At 36.4% G+C, this 26,489-nt stretch overlaps 1 protein-coding gene across 1 annotated transcript in view; it reads right to left on the reverse strand.

Annotated features, from left to right (window-relative positions):
* Nucleotides 1–22,982, reverse strand: part of LOC111909485 (probable L-ascorbate peroxidase 4, peroxisomal) — a 41,200-nt gene extending 18,218 nt beyond the window's left edge. Inside the window, exons 1-4 of the mRNA XM_023905310.2 lie at nt 22,861–22,982; nt 22,628–22,752; nt 22,167–22,216; nt 21,792–21,857 (exon numbers count right to left, since the gene is read on the reverse strand). Of these exons, the coding sequence (XP_023761078.2) occupies nt 21,792–21,857; nt 22,167–22,216; nt 22,628–22,752; nt 22,861–22,982 (363 nt within the window). The remainder of the gene's footprint in view (nt 1–21,791; nt 21,858–22,166; nt 22,217–22,627; nt 22,753–22,860) is intronic.
* Nucleotides 22,983–26,489: the final 3,507 nt, after the last annotated feature.

Genomic DNA, 26,489 nt, shown 5'->3' on the forward strand with positions numbered 1-26,489 from the left:
GAAGGACTAGATTCTTGTGAGTGGGTTGATCAGGGAGGAGGTGTGTTTTGCTGAGGGTTGCTTGTGCTGGTGGGAAGCAGTCAGGGTGTAAGTGTTCTCTTTGTACAGGATTGCTCTGTAAGGTCGTTAATGACGATCGGTGGCAGCTAGTCAGTGCTTTAGTGGGGGAGAATTGTAAAATTCTCCGGGAGATCGATGAGTATGTGAGGGTGCTTAGCTGTTGGGATTCGGCAGTGTTTGTCAGCGCAAAGTATAGGCCGACGAGAGCGAGTGTTGGGTATGCGGGGCGAGATACAGACCTAGGGCATTTGATTGTGGAGGCCTGAGAGGAGGTCGGGATCAAGCTTGAGTAAGTAATCGGAATTTTGCGATCAGAGTATTGGTACGTTTGAGGTACGTGATGGGTTGTACTGCATTAATCTCACGGGATTATGTTGTGCATGTTTCTAGAGCTGGAACCGGAAGGTTCCCAGAGTTAGAACCTGAGGGTTCGCAGAGTTGGGTGTACGGACCCACAGAGATATAGCCTCGAGTGGCTAGTATGTGTTATGAGAGTCGGTCCAGTCATACTGGAGACTCTGTTGGTATTGCTGGATTAGCTCGAGATTTGCGGATCGCGTATGTTGCAGTGTGATTGCATTGGAAGGTCTGGCCCCGGGGTATTGATATTTTTAGCTGAGGCAGTGATTTTGATGAGTGGAGGGAGTGCATGGGCTTGAGAGCCCCTGCAATGAGAACCAGGGTATGTGAATAGCAGTTACGCAAAAAGGGTGGTGTCGCTTGGGGCGAGCACCGTGGCACCGGTTGGAGTGGCATTATGTTCAAGAGAGTTCCGTGGAAAAGGAAAAGAGGAGGGTATGTAACTCCGAAGGGGGTGCAAGTTCACGAAAGCGAAAGCTGCAGGGCAGAGTTATGGTTAGAGTATTTCGAGTATGGTTTTGAGCATCGTGTTCGCGGCAGTGGAGTAGGAACCCATCCGGTTGGGATGTCTGTTGAGGCTTAGAAGGGATGCATGGAGAGAGAAAATTTTAAGTTCTCAGTGTGAATCTGATCAGAGTGTAGGGTGGATGTAGTGGTTCATCTTGGGAGATGTTCGAGGATATCATCAGTGTATCGGGTCTTCCAACCTACGAGTGTTGGGGCTAGTTCAGCATGTGTATATGATGGCAAGAGGAGAATTTGTGAGAGTTACTCTGGGAGTGAGAATGGATCTCTCAGTTGGTCTGGGATGGACAAAGTGGGCTTTGGATCGGGGATCCGGTGGTTCATGGTTTCCTAACCCTTATGGGTCGAGTGATCGTCGAGATTTAGAGCAGAGTTGCATCTTGGGTAATTTTCGGTTACAGAGAGTGATGTGCAGTACGGAGATCGGGCTTTAGTTGGCAAAGCAGACTCAGCAGGTTAAAGAGAGTTAGTGATCGTCTAGAGTTAACAGGAAAGTTATGCAGGCAAACGCCGTTACGAGTATGTGATTCAGGTCAGCGACTTCGTATTTCTGACGGGGTGCTTCGATTTAGGAAGAGGGGTAAATGGGGGGCCCCGGTATGTTGGGTCTTTTCGTGAAGGTGCGAAGGTAGGAAGGGTGGCCTATCGTTTGGAGCTGTCAACGGAATTGGGATCCATGACACTGGTATGTGTCACAGTTGAAGAGGTGTATAGCGGATGGGTCAGCAGTGGTTCTGCTAGAGAACGATTAGGTGGATGCGAGCCTGTGTTACGTCGAGAGGCCAGTGGCCGTCGGAGATCGGAAGATCAAGGTTCTGAGGAACAAGGAGGTACCTCTGGTATTGGTTCAGTAGCGGCCTCGGGAGAGATCGGTAGTGTTTAGGGAAGCCGAAACGTGTGATGCGGGAGCAGCATCCAGAACTATTTTCAGAGTGAGACTTCGAGGGCGAAGTCTAATTCTAGTGGGGGAGAATTGTAACAGCCCAAAATCTCAAGTATTGTTAAATTGCATTTTGGGGTGTTTTAAAGGGGAGACTCGGCGAGTTGGAGCCAGACTCGCCGAGTAGGGTCGCAGATTTGGTCGCGGGTTCGCGACTGGACTCGAGGAGTCCAGGTATGGACTCGGCGAGTCGACGCTGTTCAGCAGAAACCCTAGCCGTTTCGTATTGGGTCGTATATAAGGGTTGTTATGTCGTCATTTCACGTCTTTTGGCCGATTGTGGAGAACCCTAAACGACTATGGCATCTGGAGCAAAGTCTTAGGGCCATTGTTGATCTTGGAAGAATTGTTGTGCAAGGAAGGGAAGGGATTGGCTAAAGGAGCAGCAAGGGAGTCACATTCCGAGGATTGGGGGCAAAGAGGATACATTATTCAGGTAAGAACTCGAATTATCCTCTGCTATGTTGATGTGTTATGGGATTAGGGTTTGTGAAACCCATTTGGTGATTTGATGGATTATTATGTTGTTATACAAAAGTTTATACCCCAGTAATAGGATGATTAGAGGTCCAGAAGGCCCCATGATTGTGTACTTCGGGACCATACGTATTTCAGGAAGCAGTTACTCGTCTGCATGGCATGGACTCGCCGAGTTGTTCTTCAGACTCGGCGAGTAGCTTGAAGATTTACTGGGACTCGCCGAGTTGTTCTTCAGACTCGGCGAGTAGAGTCGGGGTGGCCCCGCGATTCTTCCACGAGGACCTCGTCGAGTCAAGAGGGATACTCGACGAGTAGAAAGGGATTCCGCAGGAATTGATGAGAACGACCAGACTCGCCGAGTCGCCAGGGAACTCGCCGAGTCCAGTCGAACTGACAATGGACTGTTGACCAGAGTTGACTGGTGTGATTTCTCAGGGTCAGTTAGCGTGGAAGATAGAAGTGCTAAAAAGGGTTATATGATGAGACAGGGAGCTTGGAGCTCGGAGGATCAAGTGCAAGGGATTTCGGGAGTTGCTATCCCCCAGTGACCGTGAGGTGAGTCTTCTCACTATACCTCACCCGGAAGGGTTTGATTGTGTGACCGAAGGGTCAAGTATGCTACGTGTTATGTTTATATGCTATAACTGGAAAGTTAGTTGCTACGCGTGATATGTATGCTTATATATGGGCCGGAAGGCAAGGTATTATGTGACAGAAAGGTCAGGTATGATATATGATATATGTGCTTAATGTGTTAGAGTATTGTATTATGTGTTATATATGTGTATGGGCCGGAAGGCAATTATCTTATGGGCCGGAAGGCGATATAGATATTATGGACCGAAGGGTCGGGCCGGAAGGCAATGTTATGTGGACCGAAAGGTCCGGGCCGGAGGGCGTATGTGCGCAAGGTATATTGGGGAACTCACTAAGCTTCGTGCTTACGTTTTTTATGTTATGTTGTTTCAGGTTCTTACAATAACGCGGGATGGCAACGGTTCGATTGTACACACCGAAGAAAGAGTTGTGTTTTGGAGGATCCTGGTCTTCTATTATAACGAAAATGAACTATGTTTTGTAATTAAAATGCGAATAAGATTTTAGACAAGTGTTTTAATATTAAATTGCTTATTTAAATGAAAATTTTTGTTTTTGGAAATATTGGCGTTACACAAACTCTTTTACTCCTTATGTATTATGTTGAGCATAAGGAATGATTTTCAATTACAACTAAATGGATTTTAGTTAAGAAAATAAACAATCTAATCAAATTATTATGGGAATAATTTGGGGTTCTATGTTACTCTTTATATCAAGTATTGATACCTGTATTAAGTCATTAGATAAACTATGTCTGGTTCAGTTTATCTCTATACCATTCGAATGTTTTGCCAGATAGTCTCATTGTATGTAACTATTTTCACTGAATCGTGTCTTAAAGTCTATGTATGTTTGTAATCGTATAAGAATCCTGTGAATAGTTAAATACTAGTTTGTGAGATAGTCACTACCCTTTATGGATGATCAAGTAAATCCTCTCTGGAAGTGTAACCAGAGTCTCATGGAGGGAGAGCGAAGAGTTTGTGAATAGATCTATTCGGGACTGACAATCCCACACCTTAACTGCTAGCTACAGTTAGGCGGGCACGCCTGGGGTGACAAATTCTGGATATCATTCGACGTCTGACTAACGTCAAGGAGGTCTCGTTGTCATATCAGCATGGTTACCCGACTCACAATACGTATTAATATAACTTATTCACAGCTAGGATTTGTTTAGAATTTATATCTTGTTCGGGATGGTAATCCCATGGTCTTGTATCTATATCTCATTCGGGATGGTATTCCCATGGTTTTATGTCTATATCTCGTTCGGGATGATAATCCCATGATCTTGTGTCTATATTTCGTTCGGGATGGCAATCCCATGGTTTTGAAACTAAATCTTATACGGGATGATAATCCCATGATTTTATCAATCTATCATATATCTAGTTTCGGGATAGTGATCCCATGGTTATCAAGCTATCTTATACCTACTTTCGGGATAGTAATCCCATGGTTTTTATCGAATTATCTTATAACTGGTTCGGGATGTAGTCCCAAGGTTTTCAAAATACTTTCTATTTACAGTTCGTCTAAATTATAGTTTTGTATATTAAACTATACTATGTGTTATCAAATCAATCTTACAATTAGGAAAATATGGGATTTTCCTGGGGTTAACTTATATATGTAATAGAACTGTAATGAAAGATATCTTAACTACTTTACATAAGAAAATATGGGATTTTCTTGGATATCAAATCTTTTCAGAAAACTAAAGGAAATCGATACATTTTCACAAAACAAAACCGCTTATGAACTCACCAGCTTTATGCTGATTTTCAAACCGCTTGTATTCTCAGGTCCAAGTTAGACAGGTACCCAGCGATATCTTTTGGTGAAGACGGAGTGCTCTGAAGACTCGTCTCTTTTGTTCATATGATATATGTATAACTTTTGTACAATTTACTTTTGAACCAAATGTAAACTTTCATATATATGTAATGTAATGGTTGTTTACTGTGATTACTATGTACATTGGATTTGATACACAACATGGAGTCAACCCCGGGAACGTTTCCGCCTTTGGTTTTCGGGGTGTGACAGATTGGTATCAGAGCCCTTGTTTATAGTGAACAGAGTATACCAAACCTTACATGGTATAAGACTATAAACATTAAGGGGCCTAAGTGCTCTGAACTAAAAGTATCCTACAAGATAGAAGTATTTTCAAAAGTATTTAAGTATGCCGAGCCGTCGAAATCCGTAACTATAAGTAGAACAAAACATAAGTAAATGAGTGTTGTACGCTGCGGTTAAACCTGGGCAGTTATGTAGTCGTGTCTAGGGTCAATATAGCCTGGCCAACTATATTCATTCGAGACACGACCAACATATGCTTGGGAGTGACTGTGGCATGCGACATACCTAAAACTTACCTAATATTCCAAACAACAAATTGTCGCTGCAGCGAACCATGAAATACTATGGGAGTATTTCTCGAGCCGATCCTTTGTAGAAAATCCTCGTATACGCGTTATTCCTTAATCATTCCTCTAGCGATAAAATGTTCTATCTGATAACTCCTTCCTGCTTTATCGCTTAGTATGATGCTATAATTGCATTGATGAGATATCTCCTGTTCCATATCTCTTGATTCAATTCAGAGGACTTATGATCCTCTCTTTCCTGATCTTTTTAGATCAAGATGACTCCAAGAAAGAGACCCAGCTCAAGGAACAACGACAATCCTCCTCCGCCACCACCTCCTATTCAGATTAATTTGGAAACACTTCAGGCAACCATTTCCGCTACCATATCAGCTCTCTTACCTCAACTGAACTCTAGGGGTTCGGGAGATGAAACCCAAAACCCAGATGATAGCCAGGGACACCAAAAAGGGGGTTCCTATAAAGACTTCATGAACGCAAAACCGACATTCTTCGATGGCACAAGGGGTGTCATTGCCTTAACCCGATGGTTCGAGAGAATCGAATCAATCTTTGAAATATGCAGCTGTTCGGAGTCTGATAGAGTCAAGTTTGCTGCCTGCACCTTCCTAGACAAAGCCCTGACTTGGTGGAATGGCCGAGTCAAATCCTTAACTTTACCTGTAGCCAATGCTATGGGTTGGGAAGCTATGAAGGAGCTTCTTCTCGCAGAGTATTGCCCTCGGGGCGAACTTCAGAAGCTAGAACATGAACTATGGAACCTTAAGATGAAGGGTTCTGACATAACTGCTTATACCTCAAGATTCGACGATCTGGCCCTACTTTGTCCGGGAATGGTTACCCCGGAAAGTAAAAAGATAGAGAGATTCATCTGGGGGTTGACCCAGCCAACAAAGGGGAATGTTTTGGCTGCGAAGCCAGACACTTATGACAGTGCCAAATGTCTTGCGAAAATCCTGATAGATCACGAAGACGACTCTGATGAAGAAGCTACTACCCCTGAGCCAGTCACTAGTGGAGGAGGAAGTAAAAAGAAATCCTGGAACAAGCGTAAGGCCCAGAGTACGCAAGGGTCTTCTAAGAAACAGCAAACGGTAGCAATCCATGCTGCTACTGCCCTTGTTGCTGTCTCGGCTGTAGGTTCCACAGCCCAAACTCCCGCCAGTGGATACACTGGTACCCTTCCTTGGTGTGGTAAGTGTAACTACCACCACCGCATTCCTGGACCATGTCGCGAAAGGATCTGCGACAACTGTGGCAATAAGGGCCATCTTGCGCGAACCTGTAGAAAACCAGCGAAGCCAACGAACCAATCATCCGGAGCGGGAATCAGTCCGGCCTGCTATAATTGTGGTGAAGCTGGGCACTTCAAAAGGAATTGTCCCAAGACAGCTACAACCACAGATCCCTATGCTGCCGCAGGTATATCTCTCTTTGAAAATTCTTATACTTAGAACTCTTTTTTGATTTTGGGTGCAAAAGGGAAATCTGTTATCTATCTATTCGAACGTTTTCTAAACTCAATCCTTCATATGTAATCGAGACGACTAACTAGTGAGATAGAGAACACTAACTTCGTATCTATAGATTGAATCCTTGGTCCGGAGGACTGTTCTGTTCCATTCGATTTAAAAAGGGAGAAACTTTCCATGAAAATACTTTGATGCCATGTTTAACCAGAAATGACCGAGTCTCATTCTTGTTGTTATCTTTGCTCTCGAAAGGGTCACCCGTCTAGATTTATCCTTGACCCTGTTCTCGTGATATTCGGCATCAAACTCTCGTATCATTCTATGCTTTAGAAATCAAAAGTTTTCCCAATGTAAATTATCACGCATCCCTTGTTTCTGTGATTATTGAGAAATGGGAAGTTAGCAACTATTCCCTCTAAATGTCTATCCCGAAAGATTCCCGGGAGTTTCTTCCGAGCACCTAGTTAGTCTCACATCAAACCTTTCGAGATCTTCGTAGAGATTGATTCCGTAACCTTCGAGTTTCGGATGCCCTTAGAGCTTGGTAATATCTATCTAGATCATCACGTCTCGAATCCTTAGAAGTGTCTGCCCAACGAAACCCTAGTGAATCCTTTGAGGAAACCGAAGTCATTCAGGGTTGGAACTTCCACGGGAAAGCAGATTGATATCGTGAATTGAGAGAGAGTCAAGAAACGAAACCAAGACATATTCCGATAATGAGAATTCGTTAGAACGCCCAACAGAGACCAGATTCCACTTGGGGAAGTGAAGATTCGAGGCAACAAATCCATCCGTATTTCATTCCAATCCATAACCTATATCTTATTCTTTGAATTTCGGGACGAAATTCCCTCTAACGGGGGGATAATGTAACAACCCGAAGTTGATCATCGCCGAAAACCCGTTCTACCCGTATAACTCGTCGGAAATCGAAATGTCCCGTTATCGTTTTTGGGCTTAGTTAACTAAAAATTATATAATTATTTTCATTCAATGAGGGTCCAAATCATCTAGGAACTCATGAATTTAGTCCAAAACATTTATTTCTTAAGTTTTAGAAATATCCTCGTCGGGTGACGAAAACTCAATCGGGTGCGACCCAAAGCATCGTTTAAGGCCGGTATCGGGTAGAATTCCACCGTGTCCAAGTTTTAGGGACTATATAAACATGTTTTAACACTCATTTGAAGCTTTTTCATTCTCTCTCTACTCTCTCTCTAACCTCTCTCCTAAATCCAAAGATTAAGTGTCCAAAACTCAATTTTAAGGCCTCAAATCCTTAAGGTACCTTCCTAGCCTTAATCTATAGCATGTTTAGCTTCCAAATTAGACACTTAATCAAGAAATTGGACAAAGTATGTGAGTTTACGGCCCAGGAGGCAGCCTAGGCTGTAAACACCATTTTGAAGGGTTTTTAGCCCTTAAACTCCTTCCTAGACTTGTTTGGACTTTAGATATGGCTAAGGGACTTCAAGATATGGACTTAGAACATTTAAAACTTTAATTTTGAGTCATTTGAAGGAGTTTACGGCCAAGGCATAAGCTTAGGCCGTAAACTCAAGTTAATGGGGTTTTTCATGCCCTTAAACCCTTCCAAATCACCCCTACAACTTAAATATGAATTATAGAACCTTGGTATTAGCATTTGGACACTTGAAACATGAATTTTGGGGGATATATATGAGTTTACGGCCAAGGATAGTTCTTGGGCCGTAAACTCCCCAAAACTTAGCATAAAATCAATTCTAAGGTGTTAGAAAGCCATCCAACACCACCAAAAGCCTTGGAATAAATCAAGGGACCAACCAAAAATACTTTGAAGGCCTTAAACACATATTTTATGGGGTTTATAAGAGTTTACGGCCAAGACATGTTCTTGGGCCGTAAACTCCAAAAATTTTAGTGTTAGAATGCAATCTACACACCCCTAAGGCCCTTAGATGAATTTTAGAAGTCCATTCATGCAAGTTTTATGCCTTGAAGCACCTTGTAGCACCATATAATAGAGTTTACGGCCAAGAGGGGGTTCTCATAGGCCGTAAACTCCATAAATCCCTCATATGTCCCATACAAATTCATGTTAGACCTTGGAATAATTCTATTAATCACATGTGATTTGATCTAGCAACATTTGACACCATTTTCTTGGAAAAATAGGAGTTTACGGCCAAGGAGCCATGCTAGGCCGTAAACTCCCATATAAAGGGTCTATTTTATGTTTTAAAACTATTCCAAGTCCCTAAACCAAGTCTAGAAATTATTCCCTAAGTGTATGAAGTCATTTAGCACCTTAAACCACACCCACCATGAGTTTACGGCCGTAAACTCATGGGGATTGGGTGTTTTGGACCAAAAACTCTTGTATAAGTTTACTCATGGGGAGTAAAATCAAGTCCCAAGTCCCTAGTGTCATTTCCCATCCTTAAACGCCACCCGGGTCCCTCCAAACACTCGTATCGGAGTGTTTTCGCGACTAGAAGCAATTGTCCCTATCCAACAATTAATCTAAGTCCTAATTAGATACGAATGTGTATCTTTACATTATAATTAGGAATCTCGTGTATTTGCAAGCCCCGGATCAACTCTTAGCATCCAAATCGTCATACTTCTCGTCTGGTGAGTTCATACCCCTACGCCTTTTTCACTGTTTTTAACTGTTTTCAGGGGGGGAATACAAGCAAACCAAAACTGCTTTCAAATCATAACTTTTATGTATTACAAATAATATCTGTCAACCTTACAAACTCTTTTACTCCTTATGTATTATGTTGAGCATAAGGAATGATTTTCAATTACAACTAAATGGATTTTAGTTAAGAAAATAAACAATCTAATCAAATTATTATGGGAATAATTTGGGGTTCTATGTTACTCTTTATATCAAGTATTGATACCTGTATTAAGTCATTAGATAAACTATGTCTGGTTCAGTTTATCTCTATACCATTCGAATGTTTTGCCAGATAGTCTCATTGTATGTAACTATTTTCACTGAATCGTGTCTTAAAGTCTATGTATGTTTGTAATCGTATAAGAATCCTGTGAATAGTTAAATACTAGTTTGTGAGATAGTCACTACCCTTTATGGATGATCAAGTAAATCCTCTCCGGAAGTGTAACCAGAGTCTCATGGAGGGAGAGCGAAGAGTTTGTGAATAGATCTATTCGGGACTGACAATCCCACACCTTAACTGCTAGCTACAGTTAGGCGGGCACGCCTGGGGTGACAAATTCTGGATATCATTCGACGTCTGACTAACGTCAAGGAGGTCTCGTTGTCATATCAGCATGGTTACCCGACTCACAATACGTATTAATATAACTTATTCACAGCTAGGATTTGTTTAGAATTTATATCTTGTTCGGGATGGTAATCCCATGGTCTTGTATCTATATCTCATTCGGGATGGTATTCCCATGGTTTTATGTCTATATCTCGTTCGGGATGATAATCCCATGATCTTGTGTCTATATTTCGTTCGGGATGGCAATCCCATGGTTTTGAAACTAAATCTTATACGGGATGATAATCCCATGATTTTATCAATCTATCATATATCTAGTTTCGGGATAGTGATCCCATGGTTATCAAGCTATCTTATACCTACTTTCGGGATAGTAATCCCATGGTTTTTATCGAATTATCTTATAACTGGTTCGGGATGTAGTCCCAAGGTTTTCAAAATACTTTCTATTTACAGTTCGTCTAAATTATAGTTTTGTATATTAAACTATACTATGTGTTATCAAATCAATCTTACAATTAGGAAAATATGGGATTTTCCTGGGGTTAACTTATATATGTAATAGAACTGTAATGAAAGATATCTTAACTACTTTACATAAGAAAATATGGGATTTTCTTGGATATCAAATCTTTTCAGAAAACTAAAGGAAATCGATACATTTTCACAAAACAAAACCGCTTATGAACTCACCAGCTTTATGCTGATTTTCAAACCGCTTGTATTCTCAGGTCCAAGTTAGACAGGTACCCAGCGATATCTTTTGGTAAAGACGGAGTGCTCTGAAGACTCGTCTCTTTTGTTCATATGATATATGTATAACTTTTGTACAATTTACTTTTGAACCAAATGTAAACTTTCATATATATGTAATGTAATGGTTGTTTACTGTGATTACTATGTACATTGGATTTGATACACAACATGGAGTCAACCCCGGGAACGTTTCCGCCTTTGGTTTTCGGGGTGTGACAAAATTGCACCAATACTACACGAGTACTTGAAATACATATTTAAGTATTGGAGCCATTTGTACTTATATATTACTTCATGGATCCGGTCACAAGTAATTGTAAGCGACAATATCTTGTATTCTTCAAACCTAGCTACATATTATGAAATCCATTGTGCATTGGAGTGCTCCAACCCAATTCGTAAGTGGTAGTCATAAAGGGCATTTCCATGTATAATTAGACTAGTAGGCAAAAATATATAGTTAAACTTTTTTTTCCTTCTCATAATCGGGAAGCGATATCTATGGGACCCTCGATAATTTGGTGTTGCCATCTGAAGTGTTTGGCTGAGCCTCAACTAAATTATTATGCTCGATTTATTTGTCAGGTGTAATGTCAGAAATCGTTAATCGGGAAACAAAATGTCCAACAATGAGATTGACTCATATCCATGACTCATGTTCAGAGAGATATCTAGAACAAAAGATCACATGTCTAAGGACTTACAGTTGACTCTTAATCAGAGTTTGACAGTTGCATAAGATGACTACTCTATGTTGATTATTTGAGAAATATTTTGATTGTTTTGATAATATTTCCAATAATAACAAGGTCCTTTTGGGTTGGCCTCATGACCCAGATAGCATAAGAAAATAGAGATTAATAATGTATTAATTTATTAAGGAATTAATAAATTAAATAGAATTATTTGGTAAATTAAATAAAAGGTTTTAATAGATTAAGGAGGTTGAATATTAATTAATACAAGGGATTATTTGGAATATTCGGAAATGATCAGGATAAAACCCTAGAGTTTGTATCCTTCAAGAATGCTCTAGAATACTACTTGTCATCACGAGTTTAATAAGGAGATGATTAGGATAAAACACTGGATAGAGGGTTGGATTGTTTTGCATACCCCTTTAATAGTGAGATCACTAGGCCAAAGTATGGACGTCATGCTTGGGATCAACTACAGGTGCTAAAAGAGGTAAATGATCATTGTCAAGGTTAGTTTACATTAACAATTATGTATACATTACTAAAAAAATGTAGGATATACTATAGTAATGGATGTTCACACATGTGGGTTATTCCACGGAGAGGGATCAAACTTGATCATGTTTGAATCAATTAGGATGAAGCATTGGTGCTTGCCCCCGAGTAGTAATCCATATATAGATTTTTGAGCATTTTTAGTGGGTGTTTTTACTCGCCATTTTTGCAATATTTTTGTTATTTTTTTAGAAAATCATTTACGTACTTGTTAGAGGTCTTCATCACATCTTACAATGAGATGTAATGTATAGTAGCATACAATTTTGTGCTCTATGATATGGTAATGTTCATAATTTTTGACCATTCATATCATTATCCATAGGTTCTATGCACATGTATTTAGAACCAAGTTTTTGAGTCAAGTTTTGGTAGAAGTCTTGATTTATGTGTTCATTTTCAAGCCCTTATTTGAATAATAAATAAAAAAAAGAAAAAAAGAAAACACAAATAAAAAGACAATGAAAGGGAAAAAGAAAAAGAAAAAGAGAAGAAAAGAATAGAATAAGAAATTTTAAATTGGAAAATATTTTAGATTGCTGACCGGTCCAATTATTAGACACATTTTGCTATATCTTTGGTTACCCGACAATGTTATTGATTTTAGGTAGGTTGATTGTCCACAGATCGAGTTTTTTCTTTTTTCCTTTTTTTTCACAACTTTGGTGAGGTTATAAAGGATATTGTGTTGGATTGGTACGGGAGATTTAGGCCAACACTAAGTGAACTGATTCCTACACCGATAACAGAGTAATGAAACCCAATTATGTCTTGAAAGTGACCTTCAAACGTGAGATCACACATCTTTATGATATTAAGTGAACACTTAAAAAGAGCACCAAGTGAGCTCATCTATATGTTTTCTCCATAGCTACAGAGGTTCTTCATTATATGCATTTTTTAATGTGGGCTTCGACTGACCTTCTCTCTTTACTCACCCAAAGAAGTTGCTTTGGGCTGTGGTTTATGTTTTTAGAAAGTAGCTTGATAGAAATTTGATGGGGGGTACAAACGAGATCAATTCTGACCATGTTGAATGACATTGACCAAGTTCTATAGCTCCACCTTTGTTTTTATTTTTCTAGTTTAGATCATTTCGAGCTCATTTTAGTCTTGTCTTACTTGAGGACAAGTAAGGTTCAAGCTTGAAATGATTTGATAGGTTCATTTTATTTACTTACTTTAATTTTAGATTTACTGAAGATTATGCGGAATGGAGAAAAAATTGGGGGGAGATTCAGAAGACAAGTGGATCATGATCGAATGATCTAGATTGTTGGGGACTATCAAAGATAGTTAGATTAAAGGTTAATGTGATTGGAGCTTATTTTGAAGATTATATGGAAGAAAGGATTAGAATATTAAGATTTATGGACTATGTGTTTGCACATTTGGCTTAATTAATAATGGAAGATTGAGGAACTAGGCTAAAAGACAAGTGCAAAATTTACTCTTGGAAGTGTATACCCCTATGTGACTCTTTGCTCGTGGGTGGGTGGGTGGGGGTGGGGGGGGTTGTCATTTTGCCTTCTGTTGCTATTTGTGGATGATTCGTGGGTATGTTTTCCTAGATCGAAAACCAACATCAAAGAACTTTTCTCTAGAGTTTTTGAAGACAAGAAGAAAGCTTGAAGTTACATCTTTTCATCTCATTTCTTTTATATTATGTTGGGCATTTCTAAACCGTTTTACTTTTCCTTAATCTTAGCCATGTTAGGATAAGTTTATCTTTGGTTGACTTGGACGTAGTTTCTTGAATGCTTGGTTATTTTTAACAATGTCATGAGCTTGTGTTTAAATGTCTATGAAGATATTTCTAGAAAATCTTCCTTCATATTTATATATCTTTAATCATGAGTTTAGTTGTATGGATATTAATCTTGTTAGTTAATTTCTTGATTAAGTAATGCATATCCAAATTAACAAGCAACAATTAGTTTGAATGTTTGTTTTCATTTCATTTAGACTAAGAAAATATTTTCTCCATAATGGTTTATGGAAGCATTTTGATTACCTTTGGATTTGGTAATTCTGAAAACCTAATGCTAATTGATTTTCACTAATTACATGCTTCATTAATTTTGTGACATTGATTAAGGAAATGTGTTATGAGCTTCTCAAGTCATTTTAATATTTAAGAATAGTTGATGTAATTTATGCTTATAAGTTGTTATAACCAAATTAGATTTTGGACGTAAGTATTGCACCATGAGATTATAATGATTATTTAACCAAATGTTCAAGTGATGAAGGTTTCAATGTTAACCATTTCCTCCATGTTGATTTACATAAAAAAAATTTAGATTTATTTTTGTTTCATTTGTACTAGTTTTTTTTTTTTTTTTTTTTTTTTTTTTTTTTTTTTTTTTTTTGAATCGGTAAATACAAATATATAATCTACTCCTAAACTAACACCTGATTCCACCTATGTCCACGACGAGAATTGAACCCTCAACCTCAAAGAGAGAGGGCACCTCCTGATACCGCTAGGCTAGAAGCCCTTTGGTTTCATTTGTGCTAGTTAAAATTCAATTTATAACAAAAACTAAAACCCTTATTTTTATTGTCTTTTTCTAGTATTTTTCCTAAGAGATTTTTCTTGTGTTACAAGTTGAACCAATCGCCGCAGATTCGTTCCCTTTATCAGTATACACTATTTTAATGTGCAATATTTAAGGTATTTATTTGTTGGCTTCGACAACCACCACCACTATATTGCAAAACTATAATTAAAATGTTGAAGTGAAATGAAAATTTAATTAAGTTAGGAGTTGTATATGATTATCATAATCAACTAGATGACATGTACAGATAATCAGTTCACATTGATTTTGACATGAACAACTTTGAAATTTCCATGAAGGAGTTGCATGACATGTTGATATGTCCATATATTTTGGAACTAACATGACCAATCATAGAAACTCAAACATCAAATGCTCCTATAATTACTATCATTAATGGAACTATCAAGAATAAGAAAGTTAGTTTCCCATGACTAAAAAGGCGATTAGTGTTGGTATACATAACTTGACCCTAAACGCCAAGGACAATATGAAGGATTATTTTGAGACATGTTATGATAGGCTATTTGTTTCCAAAACAAGAGAATGACCAATAAATCATAAATTCCCAATATATCTAAAGGAAAGTAAAGACTAAAACACGGACAAGATAACTTGAACATGGATTATGAGTCCATGCTACCATCGATATGATTAAAATAAAACTCGTTCCTGAATGTTTACTCTACAATAAGATATATGAACTCACAATACCATTAGAATATTACTTCTAATCCTTTGAATACTTTACTAAGGATAAAGTACTATCATTTGAAAAAATGTGTAATGACCAAAAGAAGTATTAAGACTGAAACACAATGAAGATAACTTGATCACGAATACCGAGCCCTTGCTACTATTAATAGGATCAAAAGACAACTATTTTTCCTGAATGTTGGGTGTATAGTATTATGATTCAAATTGTTTATAAAATGTTTCAAGAGATCGTTCTGACTTATTTAAAATTTTAACATGTTAAAAGAAAGTCAATAAAATTTGCAACACAAGTATATTGACAATAGTTCATAGTTGATTCAAATATTTGAATAAAATATATTATCATGAAATCATCTTCGTGGACATAGATGATAATTGCATTACCAAATATCCAGTCAGATATGATTTTTTAATTCATTTGACCACAAGTCTTATGATAAATGCAAGTTTCATTCGTTAAGATGGATGACAAAAGCATTGTACGATAGTGTGAATGTCTATTGGAATTAATCTAACTAATGTACCATTTAGATTAACCATAATAAATACAAATTCAAATACATCTAAAAGTTTGGGTAAAATGTATTTGTGGAATCATATTCTTGGACACATAAATAAGAAATGCGTTACCAAGTATTCAGTTGGATCAGATTTGTCAACAAGTCTTATGATAAATGCAAATCTTGTTTATCAAGATAGATGATGAATACATCACTAGCTGATGTGAATATTCGTTGGAATTAGTTCACACTAGGTTACCGTTCAGAATAACTACGATACATGGTAAGAACAACTTTGTATGAACATGTTTATATGAGTTGTAACACCCTGTTTTCACCTTACAATATAGACAACTAATTACGAAATTTGAAGTATTGATACATTGCATTTTAGCCAATGTATTCTTAACAAAAGATGTAGTAATCTTAATTTAGAGAGCGTGAACATAAAGAACACCTAAATCCGAATTCGTATGAGGAAGTTATTGTTTTTCGAAGTTTCGGAGTAGCAGTCTGCAACACAGAAATCGAAATGAAGATCGGTTGCGTGTTAGCTAAAACAATCTAAACGAGAATCAAAGTGCTCGTAGATACCAATTTGTCGATATAGAGAACATTGAGAATGGATTTCATATGAATAAGTTTTGAATTTTGCATGGTCTTTTGCAGTGTAATCACCTTAGTCTGTTAAATTTAAAATGGATTGAGAATTAACCGACAAAGTCAAAATGATAGTTTTAGTACCCGGAAATACCTATGTGTGAATAAAGAATGTTGAAAGGAGCTCGTATGTGAATGATATGAGTTTTTTAAGATTCATGATTTTACCCGGATAGGGCGCCACAAAACCATTCACATTGTGCCACGTGTTACGTCTAAGAGCCACCCTAGCTACCTAGCTGAGCCCCCTGCCCCCTCAAAAGCCTATAAATAGCACCTTAAGCTCATTAACTCCACACACTAAAAACTCACTTATATCTTTCTCTAATTCCGACTTTTCTGGAGTTTTACAGGAGTCAGGGAAGTTTCACTTTAGTGAAACTCTGGAGCATTAGAGAGCCCGGAGGAGCAGAAGCTTTCGGGTCGGATTCGTACCTTTGATCTTCTTAGTTTTCACTAAAAATTCGTGTAAGTTAAGCTGCACTTACTACGCTTTACTTGTAACTAATATTTATATTCATAGTCATTGTTATGAATGTATAAATAAGATTTATCAGTGATTCTAGTCATACCACTGATTGATGTATTTACGGGATTGATGTTTAGGCTAGATCTAGTGAGGTGTTTAAAGTGGGATTTCCAAACAGTATACAAAAGAGGCCCTACCTCCAATATGATCTTACCTAGTTTTCCTTATCTGCTATAGATCGGTATTTACTAGGATTAGTGAAAGATCTAGCTTCATTACCTGACTACCATAGAGATTAATAATTTATAGTATTATACGTTAACACTTGTTTGGTGCGTTGCTCACCAGTCGAATCACCCAAATATTTGTGTATCCTTTGAGTAATTTTATAGTTTAATTCCCTCACTATACTATGCATTACAATATATATCCATGTATGTTAGGATATAAGAGTAGAAAGTATAGCCTTTATGTCCTTAATGTCAGGTTGCAATATCCTCCTAGGATGTGATATGCTATGAGACTAATAGACGTGTTAGGTCGCTTCTTGTAATACTATTAGTTTATATGTAAATAAGATGCATTAGGAGGGATGAGTCTTCCCTACTTTGTACGAAAGGCCAAGATGCATGCAGACCAACTTTATGCTGAAGGCCAAGGGTTGAGTTGATGGCAAGATCAACATTAAGAGTTGTAAGTATAGATATTCAGTAATAGCGGAGCAACTTTATATTGAAGGCAAAGTAGTGGACTAGCTTTATGCTAAAGGTAAAACGGTGGACCAACTTTATGCTGAAGGCCATTATGTGTATGCATTGTATACACATTGTGATCTATGGTATTTTGGGGAACTAAGCTTCATGCTTGTGTAGTTGATTAAAAATGTTTTCAGGTACCTCTTCAAATCATGAGAAGGGAAAGGCTCAACTGTAAAGACGCAATGGAAACATGTTTTTCGCATAAATTAATTTTACTTTGATCTAATTGAACAACTAAAAATGAAAAATTTTATGGTGAAAAATCAGGACATTACATGAATAAACATAAATTTGGAACTTTTCAAGTGTTCAGAGCTCTCATAAAGCGAAGTTGAGAATTAACTGGGCAATAGGATGAGATACACAAATTTAATAGGGATAGTGAGCATCTTAGTCATAAACTTTATCGATCATCTAAGGAATTGTGAAATAGTTTCATGAGTTGTTTCCACCCAGAACAATGTCACAAAAAATGTTAGTTTGAAAGAAAAACAAATCATTGTTTGATTTGATACTTGATGTGTCGAATTATGCTTCACAAAACAGTTCATGCATTGTACCACAAATAGTTTTACAAGAGTCCTTGGTCTTGAACCAACTAAGAAGGTTTATGAAACAATCTTTGAGATGTGGATTAGGGTTCATCCCTCACTAACACAAATGGAAGTCTACGATTAAGAGGCTTACGCATGTCGTGAATCGCTTGAAAATCTAGGACATAGTATAAAGATGCGTTATCTCGTTGAATATCCTAATTAGACTTTTAGGTATTTGTTTTATAAATCTTCTTAGAAAAAAAATGTTTATTTCTCAAAGGACAATCTTCCAAGGGAGGGAGCTAATATCCAAAAGTGCTAGTGGGAGCCATATTGATCTTGATAAGATTTAATAGTCAATCAACAAAGAACATAAAGTCAACCTAAGTATTTTATTTGAGATTGATAGAGCCATTGAGGAAACTGACATATAACAACCTCTTCCTTATAGACTTGATAGAGGAAGTCATAGACCTAGTAATATAAAATCTATATTACTAAGGATTATGAGTCACTAGTAGATGGAAATAAGATTAGACCAGCTATCATAAGCAATAAAAGACCCTAAAGGCTTCAAGATAAAAGTAGGACATAAAGAGCGAGATTCAGTCCATGTAAGTTTTGAAAATTGGTTGATCACACACTTAGCCTTAAAACATTGAGTGTAATTAGATCTTCAAGAATGACAAAACATAGATGGGAACAAACACATATTCAAACCAAGATATGTTGTGAAGATGTGTAGGCTTATGAAGTTCATTTATGAACTGAAACGAGCATCTCACAAATTGGAATTCTTGTTTCAATGAGTGAAATCAAGATTTGGAATTTCGAGAAATGATGATGAACCATATATATGTCAAAGCCAATGGGAACAATTGGATTTTTTTTTCAATGACAGAATTCAGGAGTTTGAATTTCGAGAAATGTAGATGAGCCATATACATGTCAATACTAGTGGGAGCATTGTCTTAACCTTGGTCATATACATAAACTATGTATGAATTCATAGGAAACAATGTTCTAACTTAGAAAGTGTAAAAGCCTGGCTTGGTTTTGGATTTTGTTTCTATGATAAACATGGGATATGCAACACACATATATAATATAAGGATATATAGAGATACATCTAAGTGATTCATTGGATTAAGCTAAAGTACATAAAGTCTTGATGAAACTCAAGATGCAAACTCCAATTGAGTATTTGCTTACAATGTATGGCATGCCATTAAGCAATACTAATGTACTAGTTCTACTATTTAGCTAGAGAAAATGAGTAAAGCCCTACATGTTTCTTCTATGGGATTGATCATGGATAATGTAACATGTGTTAGATCTAATGACTCGTATGCCTTATGCATGAAAGGCCGAATCAGATCCATTTGACAAGAATGAATGAATCGAAATCAAGAACATTTTGAAGTTTCCTAGAGGGACAAAGGAAAATATATTGTTAGTATGGAAGATATCAATGTAAATGTTACATTAATGCTAAGTTCCACACTAATAAAGACAATTTTATTTGTATTCAGAATAGACTTAACAAGAAACTTAGAGTATATTTCAGCTAGTTACTAAATGGTGAAGTATTAGCTTGGATGAGTACCAAGTAATACACCACAATAGATTTAACAAGAAACTTAGAGTATACTTCAGCTAGTTATACTGTAAAAGAAGACTATATGACTAAAAGAGAATCATTAGTGATATCGATATTAAAACTCAATCATTGATGGTCCTTTTGAAGTTTCTTTGCGACTATAAGGGTGAATTCACCTTAATTATGGATCTTAATTCATACAAGATCACATAACACATACTCAGTAAGTACAATCATATTTGATAGTTGTTTGAATGTGAAGACATCATAGTCTATAGAGTCGTATAGGAAGATAATCTTGAGCACACTTAGTTTAGTTTGGTGATTATTAAGTAAAGATCTTAATATATGATGGAACCAGTCATTTTATTTAGCTTATCACCATGTTCTCCTTTTGAATGTTTGGAACCCACTTCTCGAGTATTAAGTTATTCAAACCTCCACAGTCAGTTATACTCTTGGAAGAAAGTAGTGATTTAAGACAATCATGAGCGTTAGTGGATTTTCCATAGAGTTTAGACATAACATAGAGATTGCGCTAACATTAATGAGTACGTGAATAAAGATTTAAGTATTTGATCGACTTGTACTTAGAGATTACTTCATTCATGAAGGCATGAGTAATTCTATGATAATAATATCTCTTATTCTTCAAAGTTAGATGCATGTGGGGTTTTTATTTAAAAATATGTTGTGTATTGGTTTGCTCCAGTGTTATCCGTAACTGGTAGTAATAAAGGGTATGTCCATGTATGATATGTTGAGTAGACAAAAACTATGAAGTTAAAGTTTATTTGTTCCTTCCGCTTTAACAAGATAAGTGATATCTATAGGCCCCTTGATGATTTGGTGCTGATATCTAAAGTGCTTGGCCTAGACCCGACCAAAATTAATATGTTCAATTTAGTAGTTATAAATAGTCGTCAAAAATATTTATCGGTAACATAATCTTGAACACTGAGATTGACCCTTTTCCATGTCTCAGCTTCATACAGATATCTAGAAGAAAGGAATAAATGATCACTTATCTAAGGATTGATTCTTGATTAGATTAGAGTTTACAAGTTGCATTGTATGGTATATGATATTTATCAGGGATGTATTGTACCACACATAGTTGATGACTTGTCCAAGTGGAAAACTATTGGATTGAGTGTCCAATGTCATTAATTAAATTGTAATATTTCTAATATTAGTAAGGTCCTTTTGGTTGCCCTCTTTACCCAATTAAGCATTAAGGAATTAAGATAAAATAAGTTGTTAATTTATTATGAATTTCATTATAATGATTCATGGTTTGGATCTTTGTCATCCTTGCAATTGTTGTTGTCACGAGATGTTAATCGAGAAGTCAAGAGATTAAAAGGTTAGTAATTCCATCTTTTGTTTAATCTCAAAGTAGGTTGCTATTACTAGTAAAACCTAGATCTTTAGAGTGTATGTATACATAGGGTTTGTTTTGATTATTTCGTTGTGTAGATTTAGTGTGTTTAGAATGCCTTAATTCCCAACTATATATATATATATATATATATATATATATATATATATATATATATATATATATATATATATATATATATTCCAAGGTGTATTGGTGGATCATCGGGTAACACTTGGGCACCCCATAGGGGAGGCACCCAATAAGGGAGGTCTCAAGTTCATATTTTTGGGGTTTCAATTAAGGGTTGGCCAGAAGAAGGTGCGCGACCTAGTTCCAATAGGGGCTCCCTAGTATCTTTGCCATATCCGGGCCTTCTCCCCAAACCTCGCAATATTGGGGAGTCGCAGTACACGTGGGGGAGGGGGCCTTTTAAAGTTTTGGAAATTTGCTTACAGATGGATTAGACATAAGAATAAGGAAAATTTTATTATCAATTGGCGAAAATCAATATACCTTTCTACCAGGAATGAATTCAATGGTAGGGCCACCACTGATCTCCACAGCAACAATGCCTGCAAGCTGCCAATAGACCACTTATTGTTCAAGTACGTAATTTAAACTACACATGAACCAAAAACCTTTAGTCACACACTGTCTAAGTCGTTTGTACATCCACGGAAGTGTAGTTTGTCTGACTTAGTTGGAAGTAAGTTAAGTGACACGGAATCAGTTATCGACCCGATGAATACATTGCCCTTTCACATTGTGCTAAAAAGGTAGGCAGGCACCAAAAGGAAAACACCGATTTTAATATATCACCTTGGTCATAATCGACAGATTGCTCTAATCTATTAAAAAACTTATATCAATAAGTAAGATTAAAATAACCTGATATATGTCTACATATGAGATCATCGGATGCTTTAACTTAATTTCTTCTACAGTGGACCAAAAAAATGTCAATTAATAAATTGAACTAATTTTAATTACATTGTTGTTGTAAAGGAAAGTTAACCATGGAAATGCAAATGCTATCAGAAAATGTAAAACATTTGTATTGTAGACCATTTGATTTAAGCTAGATAAAGAAGTATCAAAAAATGTGGAGAAATTAACCAATTATTTATCGACTATAATTACTGATCAGGCAAGAAGCGATGAAGCGTGATGTTATAGCATTTGGTCCGGCCGTTCCTAGACAGAAATTGGAAAATCGATTTTGAATAAATCAACAAACAAAACCTCTTTGTTTCTAACATCTGAATGAAGGATTTTCCTATGACACCGCTAGCAAATCATTTTATATAATAATCCATAGTAAATATCAACAACATATATAAGCATTTTACCACAAAAATCAATGGCTGTTTTTAGTCCTCTATTACAGATTTGTTCAAACTCTTCAGGCTTCCTGATGGAGCCATTTGGACCTCCAGTCCCCGTACGTTTGCAATACGTTCCAGCATCATGAAATCTACATACAATATAATCATCAATTTCAATTCGATTATCAATATATATATATATATATATATATATATATATATATATATATATATGCGCTATACAAGAAGGATCTTACGCTAAACGAAGCATGATTGGCGCACATTCTTTGCAGAAGATCAAATAACGTAGGTCTCTGCGAGCTTTCTCTATTTCTTTTCTGTACCAATAATCCGACAGATTTGTTAAATCATAGTTCATTTTGAGATTTGGGAGCGATCGAAGATGGTGAAGAACAACGAATTATGTGTCTCTGTTTATGCAAAGTCGAGTTATTTATGACCTTTTAGATCTCACTTGAATATATATTTTTATTAATATTCATAACCAAGTATTTCATTATTTTGAAGTTTATAAAGAGATTATATGATTATGTTTCCAAAAGATTATAAACAAAATTCTTGGGGGATATTAAACTATTAAATGTTAGAATATGATAAAACCTTAATTTTTTTTTTAAATTTTTTTAATTTTTAATTTTTAATTTTTATATTTTTATAGAATGTTCTACCAATACGTTTTGAATTTCTAAAAAAACTCACGTGGTGCTTGCCCATATCATGCATAATGAATTAGATGATTGATTGTTTTATTATTGCCTAACAAGTTGAGTAATTGCCTAAGAGATGAGATGACCCTAATTTTGGTTAATGTTGTATATTTCAACAACATAGAGTTTAATGGCCTACTAACAGCTCTTGTTACACCATTTTCATTTTCATTTTCATTTGTAATTAATACGATTTTACTCCAACTTAATATATATATATATATATATATATATATATATATATATATATATATATATATATATATATATAGAGAGAGAGAGAGAGAGAGAGAGAGAGAGAGAGATGAATGATTATCTGAGAACTCATAGTTTCCTGGGACCTGAGAACTAAATGTGGAACGTTAGATAAAAAAACAGATGATCAAGATTACTTGTAGCATTTTTGTAAATAGAAAGAAACTTATATGAGAGGGGGTATCTTAACTTAAAAAGGACAAGGGTAATGTGTGAAACACAAATGTTTGTTCTATCCCGATGAAAATGGCCCTAAATATAACGACTTCTATCGTCTTCTTGGCATCTGTGTATCATATCGTCATACCAACTACCTCATCTCCTCCGATCGCCACCATTCCCGTTTCAAGCCCTCGCCTCCGACCTTACGTTCATAGTAACCTAATCATTCACGAGCATGATGCAGTTACCCCCGCTGCCACCAATGCTACACGAACAGTTCAGGAAGAAATCACAAACTCAATTGGATTTATTACGGATGATACGATTCAGTTCAAACCACAAATTCCTTAAAGTCGGAAACCACAAATTCCTCAAATTCGGAACTCAATTGAAATTGAAGGTACCGTTCTATCTAACACCACTATCAGTAAAAGGAAAAACCCCCAAATTAGTCTCTCTCTCTCTCTCTCTCTCTCTCTCTCTATCTATCTATCTATCTATCTATCTATCTATCTATTCTCTCTATCGCTTAGATGTTCTTCACCACTCTCTCCTCCATGATCGCCTCCCTTCTCCTGTCACCAATCAGAAAACCTAATCGTCGGATTTGAAGGAGGACGATAATCTGATTTATTGCCCTAAACGCTCAACTGTATTTCCACAAGATGTCGATAGCGACTACAATGAAGATCCTTCATTATTGACATGTTTATCTCTTTGATGGATACGCTCAACATTGAAAATATCTTTTCATGCAGAAGATCCTATGTTCTAGGTCTTGAATATTTTTTGATGCAAATTCATCGCAAGATAACGTTTATAGTCCTCATTTCCTCATTCATGTTTGTAATATCCATGAACATCAATCACTTAAGTACTTAAACCCTTAGTTCTTTTGATGTTCCCAAATGTATCAGGGTTTGTTGAATTAGATCAATAACCCATGTGAAGAAGTTATATATATATATATATATATATATATATATATATATATATATATATATATTCAGAGGTGTTTCATCATACAAGTTATGTGATATGATAGGGCTTCTTCTGTGATTAAGGCAACTAGTGATATGACAGGGCTTCTTAGTGTTCTTCCACTAAAAGCTCGTCTTTTAGTGGATGGTGATGATGTTGAAAAGTCAACCTCAACAGTCGATGCTCCTCATGATAGTATTTTTGTTGGAGATAAAATTATTGTACTACCTGGAATAAGTAAAAAAAAAGTTATTAACTTCTATAATATAAACTATTGTTATAAATTTAATCCATTTACAAAATGTTATGTTTATTATCATTTAGGATCGTATTCCTGCTGATGGTATAGTTACAGCTAGCAGAAGCACAGTAGATGAGTCTAGTTTCACTGGGGAGCCACTCCCTATCACTAAGGTTCTAGGGGTAATGATAGCTTCATTATGAAAGAATATATAATTAGTGTAAATTACATTTTTAGTATCTGAATATATAATGTAATTAGTGTAAATTACATTCTTCTCTAGTAACTCAAGTAAAAATAAGAAAGCATAAGGACCCATTTTTCTTATTTGGTCTATTCTTTTTCATACACGAATGTGTTTTGAATTGTTTTTTATGTTTACAGTACAAAAGGCAGATTGATAGTCATGTGCCTTAAACACAAACAAAACTCAGACAGTGGATCAATATCATTTTATTCAAAAAGAAGTTCCCCTTTTTGTGACTATGGAGGAGAACTTTCAAGTAGTAGTCTTTGCAGCAACCTTGATGATATTTATAATAACAGTTCTGATGGAATCAAATTAGAAGAAACCGAAGCATGGAGTTTAAGATTAGCTTATGCAACAAATATGCATGGCATTGTTCTTGCTTTATTCCCTTATCTTGATTGCTATTTCTTAGCCTCTGTTGATATTTCTGTAAGTCTCTTCTTCTTTGTTGAATCATGAAGGTGACCCTCTTGAACTTCAACTACCGCATCCAAACTTGCTACCACAACCTCTTCAACACCCGCAGTCAGTCTCCTCATCAGCAACCGCAATCAGAGTCTTTTGCTATTGCAGTCATCATAGCTAGATTACTTTACTTGTCTTATTTTAATTCACTATATTGTCCAGTATGACTTGCATGGCTACCATAGAGTTGTAATCTAGTGTTCTTCTTGAGTCTCTATAAATAAGAGCTCATTCTATTGTATCAAATACTGATAACTTACGATCTATTCTGAATACATTACTCCAAAGTTATCTTCTCTATCTCTCTACTCTTTACTTCTTACTCTCAATTATTACTGAAGCATATCTGATTATAACCTCTCTCCGGAACAAGTCTTTGAGACTTAATCACTAAGTTTGATCTTCCTTATTAACTTGGTTTGAATGTATTCCTTGTTATGAATCAACTTATGTGTATACTTGATATAACAATTATAGTCATTTACATTTCTTTACTTTCTGCATCTAACTCGCTAATTTCTAACTATTAATATTATAATTGATCTAACAGATCCTTCGAGATTAACTATTCCGCTATATACTTGTTCTAACTTTTGTTCAAGTGTGTCTCTGGTTTTTCGAAAAGCTTTCTATACCACTGAAGCTCATTTCTAAACAAAAAATCTTCAATATGGCACAATCGTTATCACTGAATGTCTCCAACAGTGTTGGTGGTTCCAATCGAGCCCCAATACTGGTTGCAAATGAGTATCATCACTGGTTTCAAAGGATGGAAAGATATCTCAGACGACTTGGTAGAGATGT

Source organism: Lactuca sativa, chromosome 8 (genome assembly GCF_002870075.4).
Source record: "Lactuca sativa cultivar Salinas chromosome 8, Lsat_Salinas_v11, whole genome shotgun sequence".
NCBI lineage: Eukaryota > Viridiplantae > Streptophyta > Magnoliopsida > Asterales > Asteraceae > Lactuca > Lactuca sativa.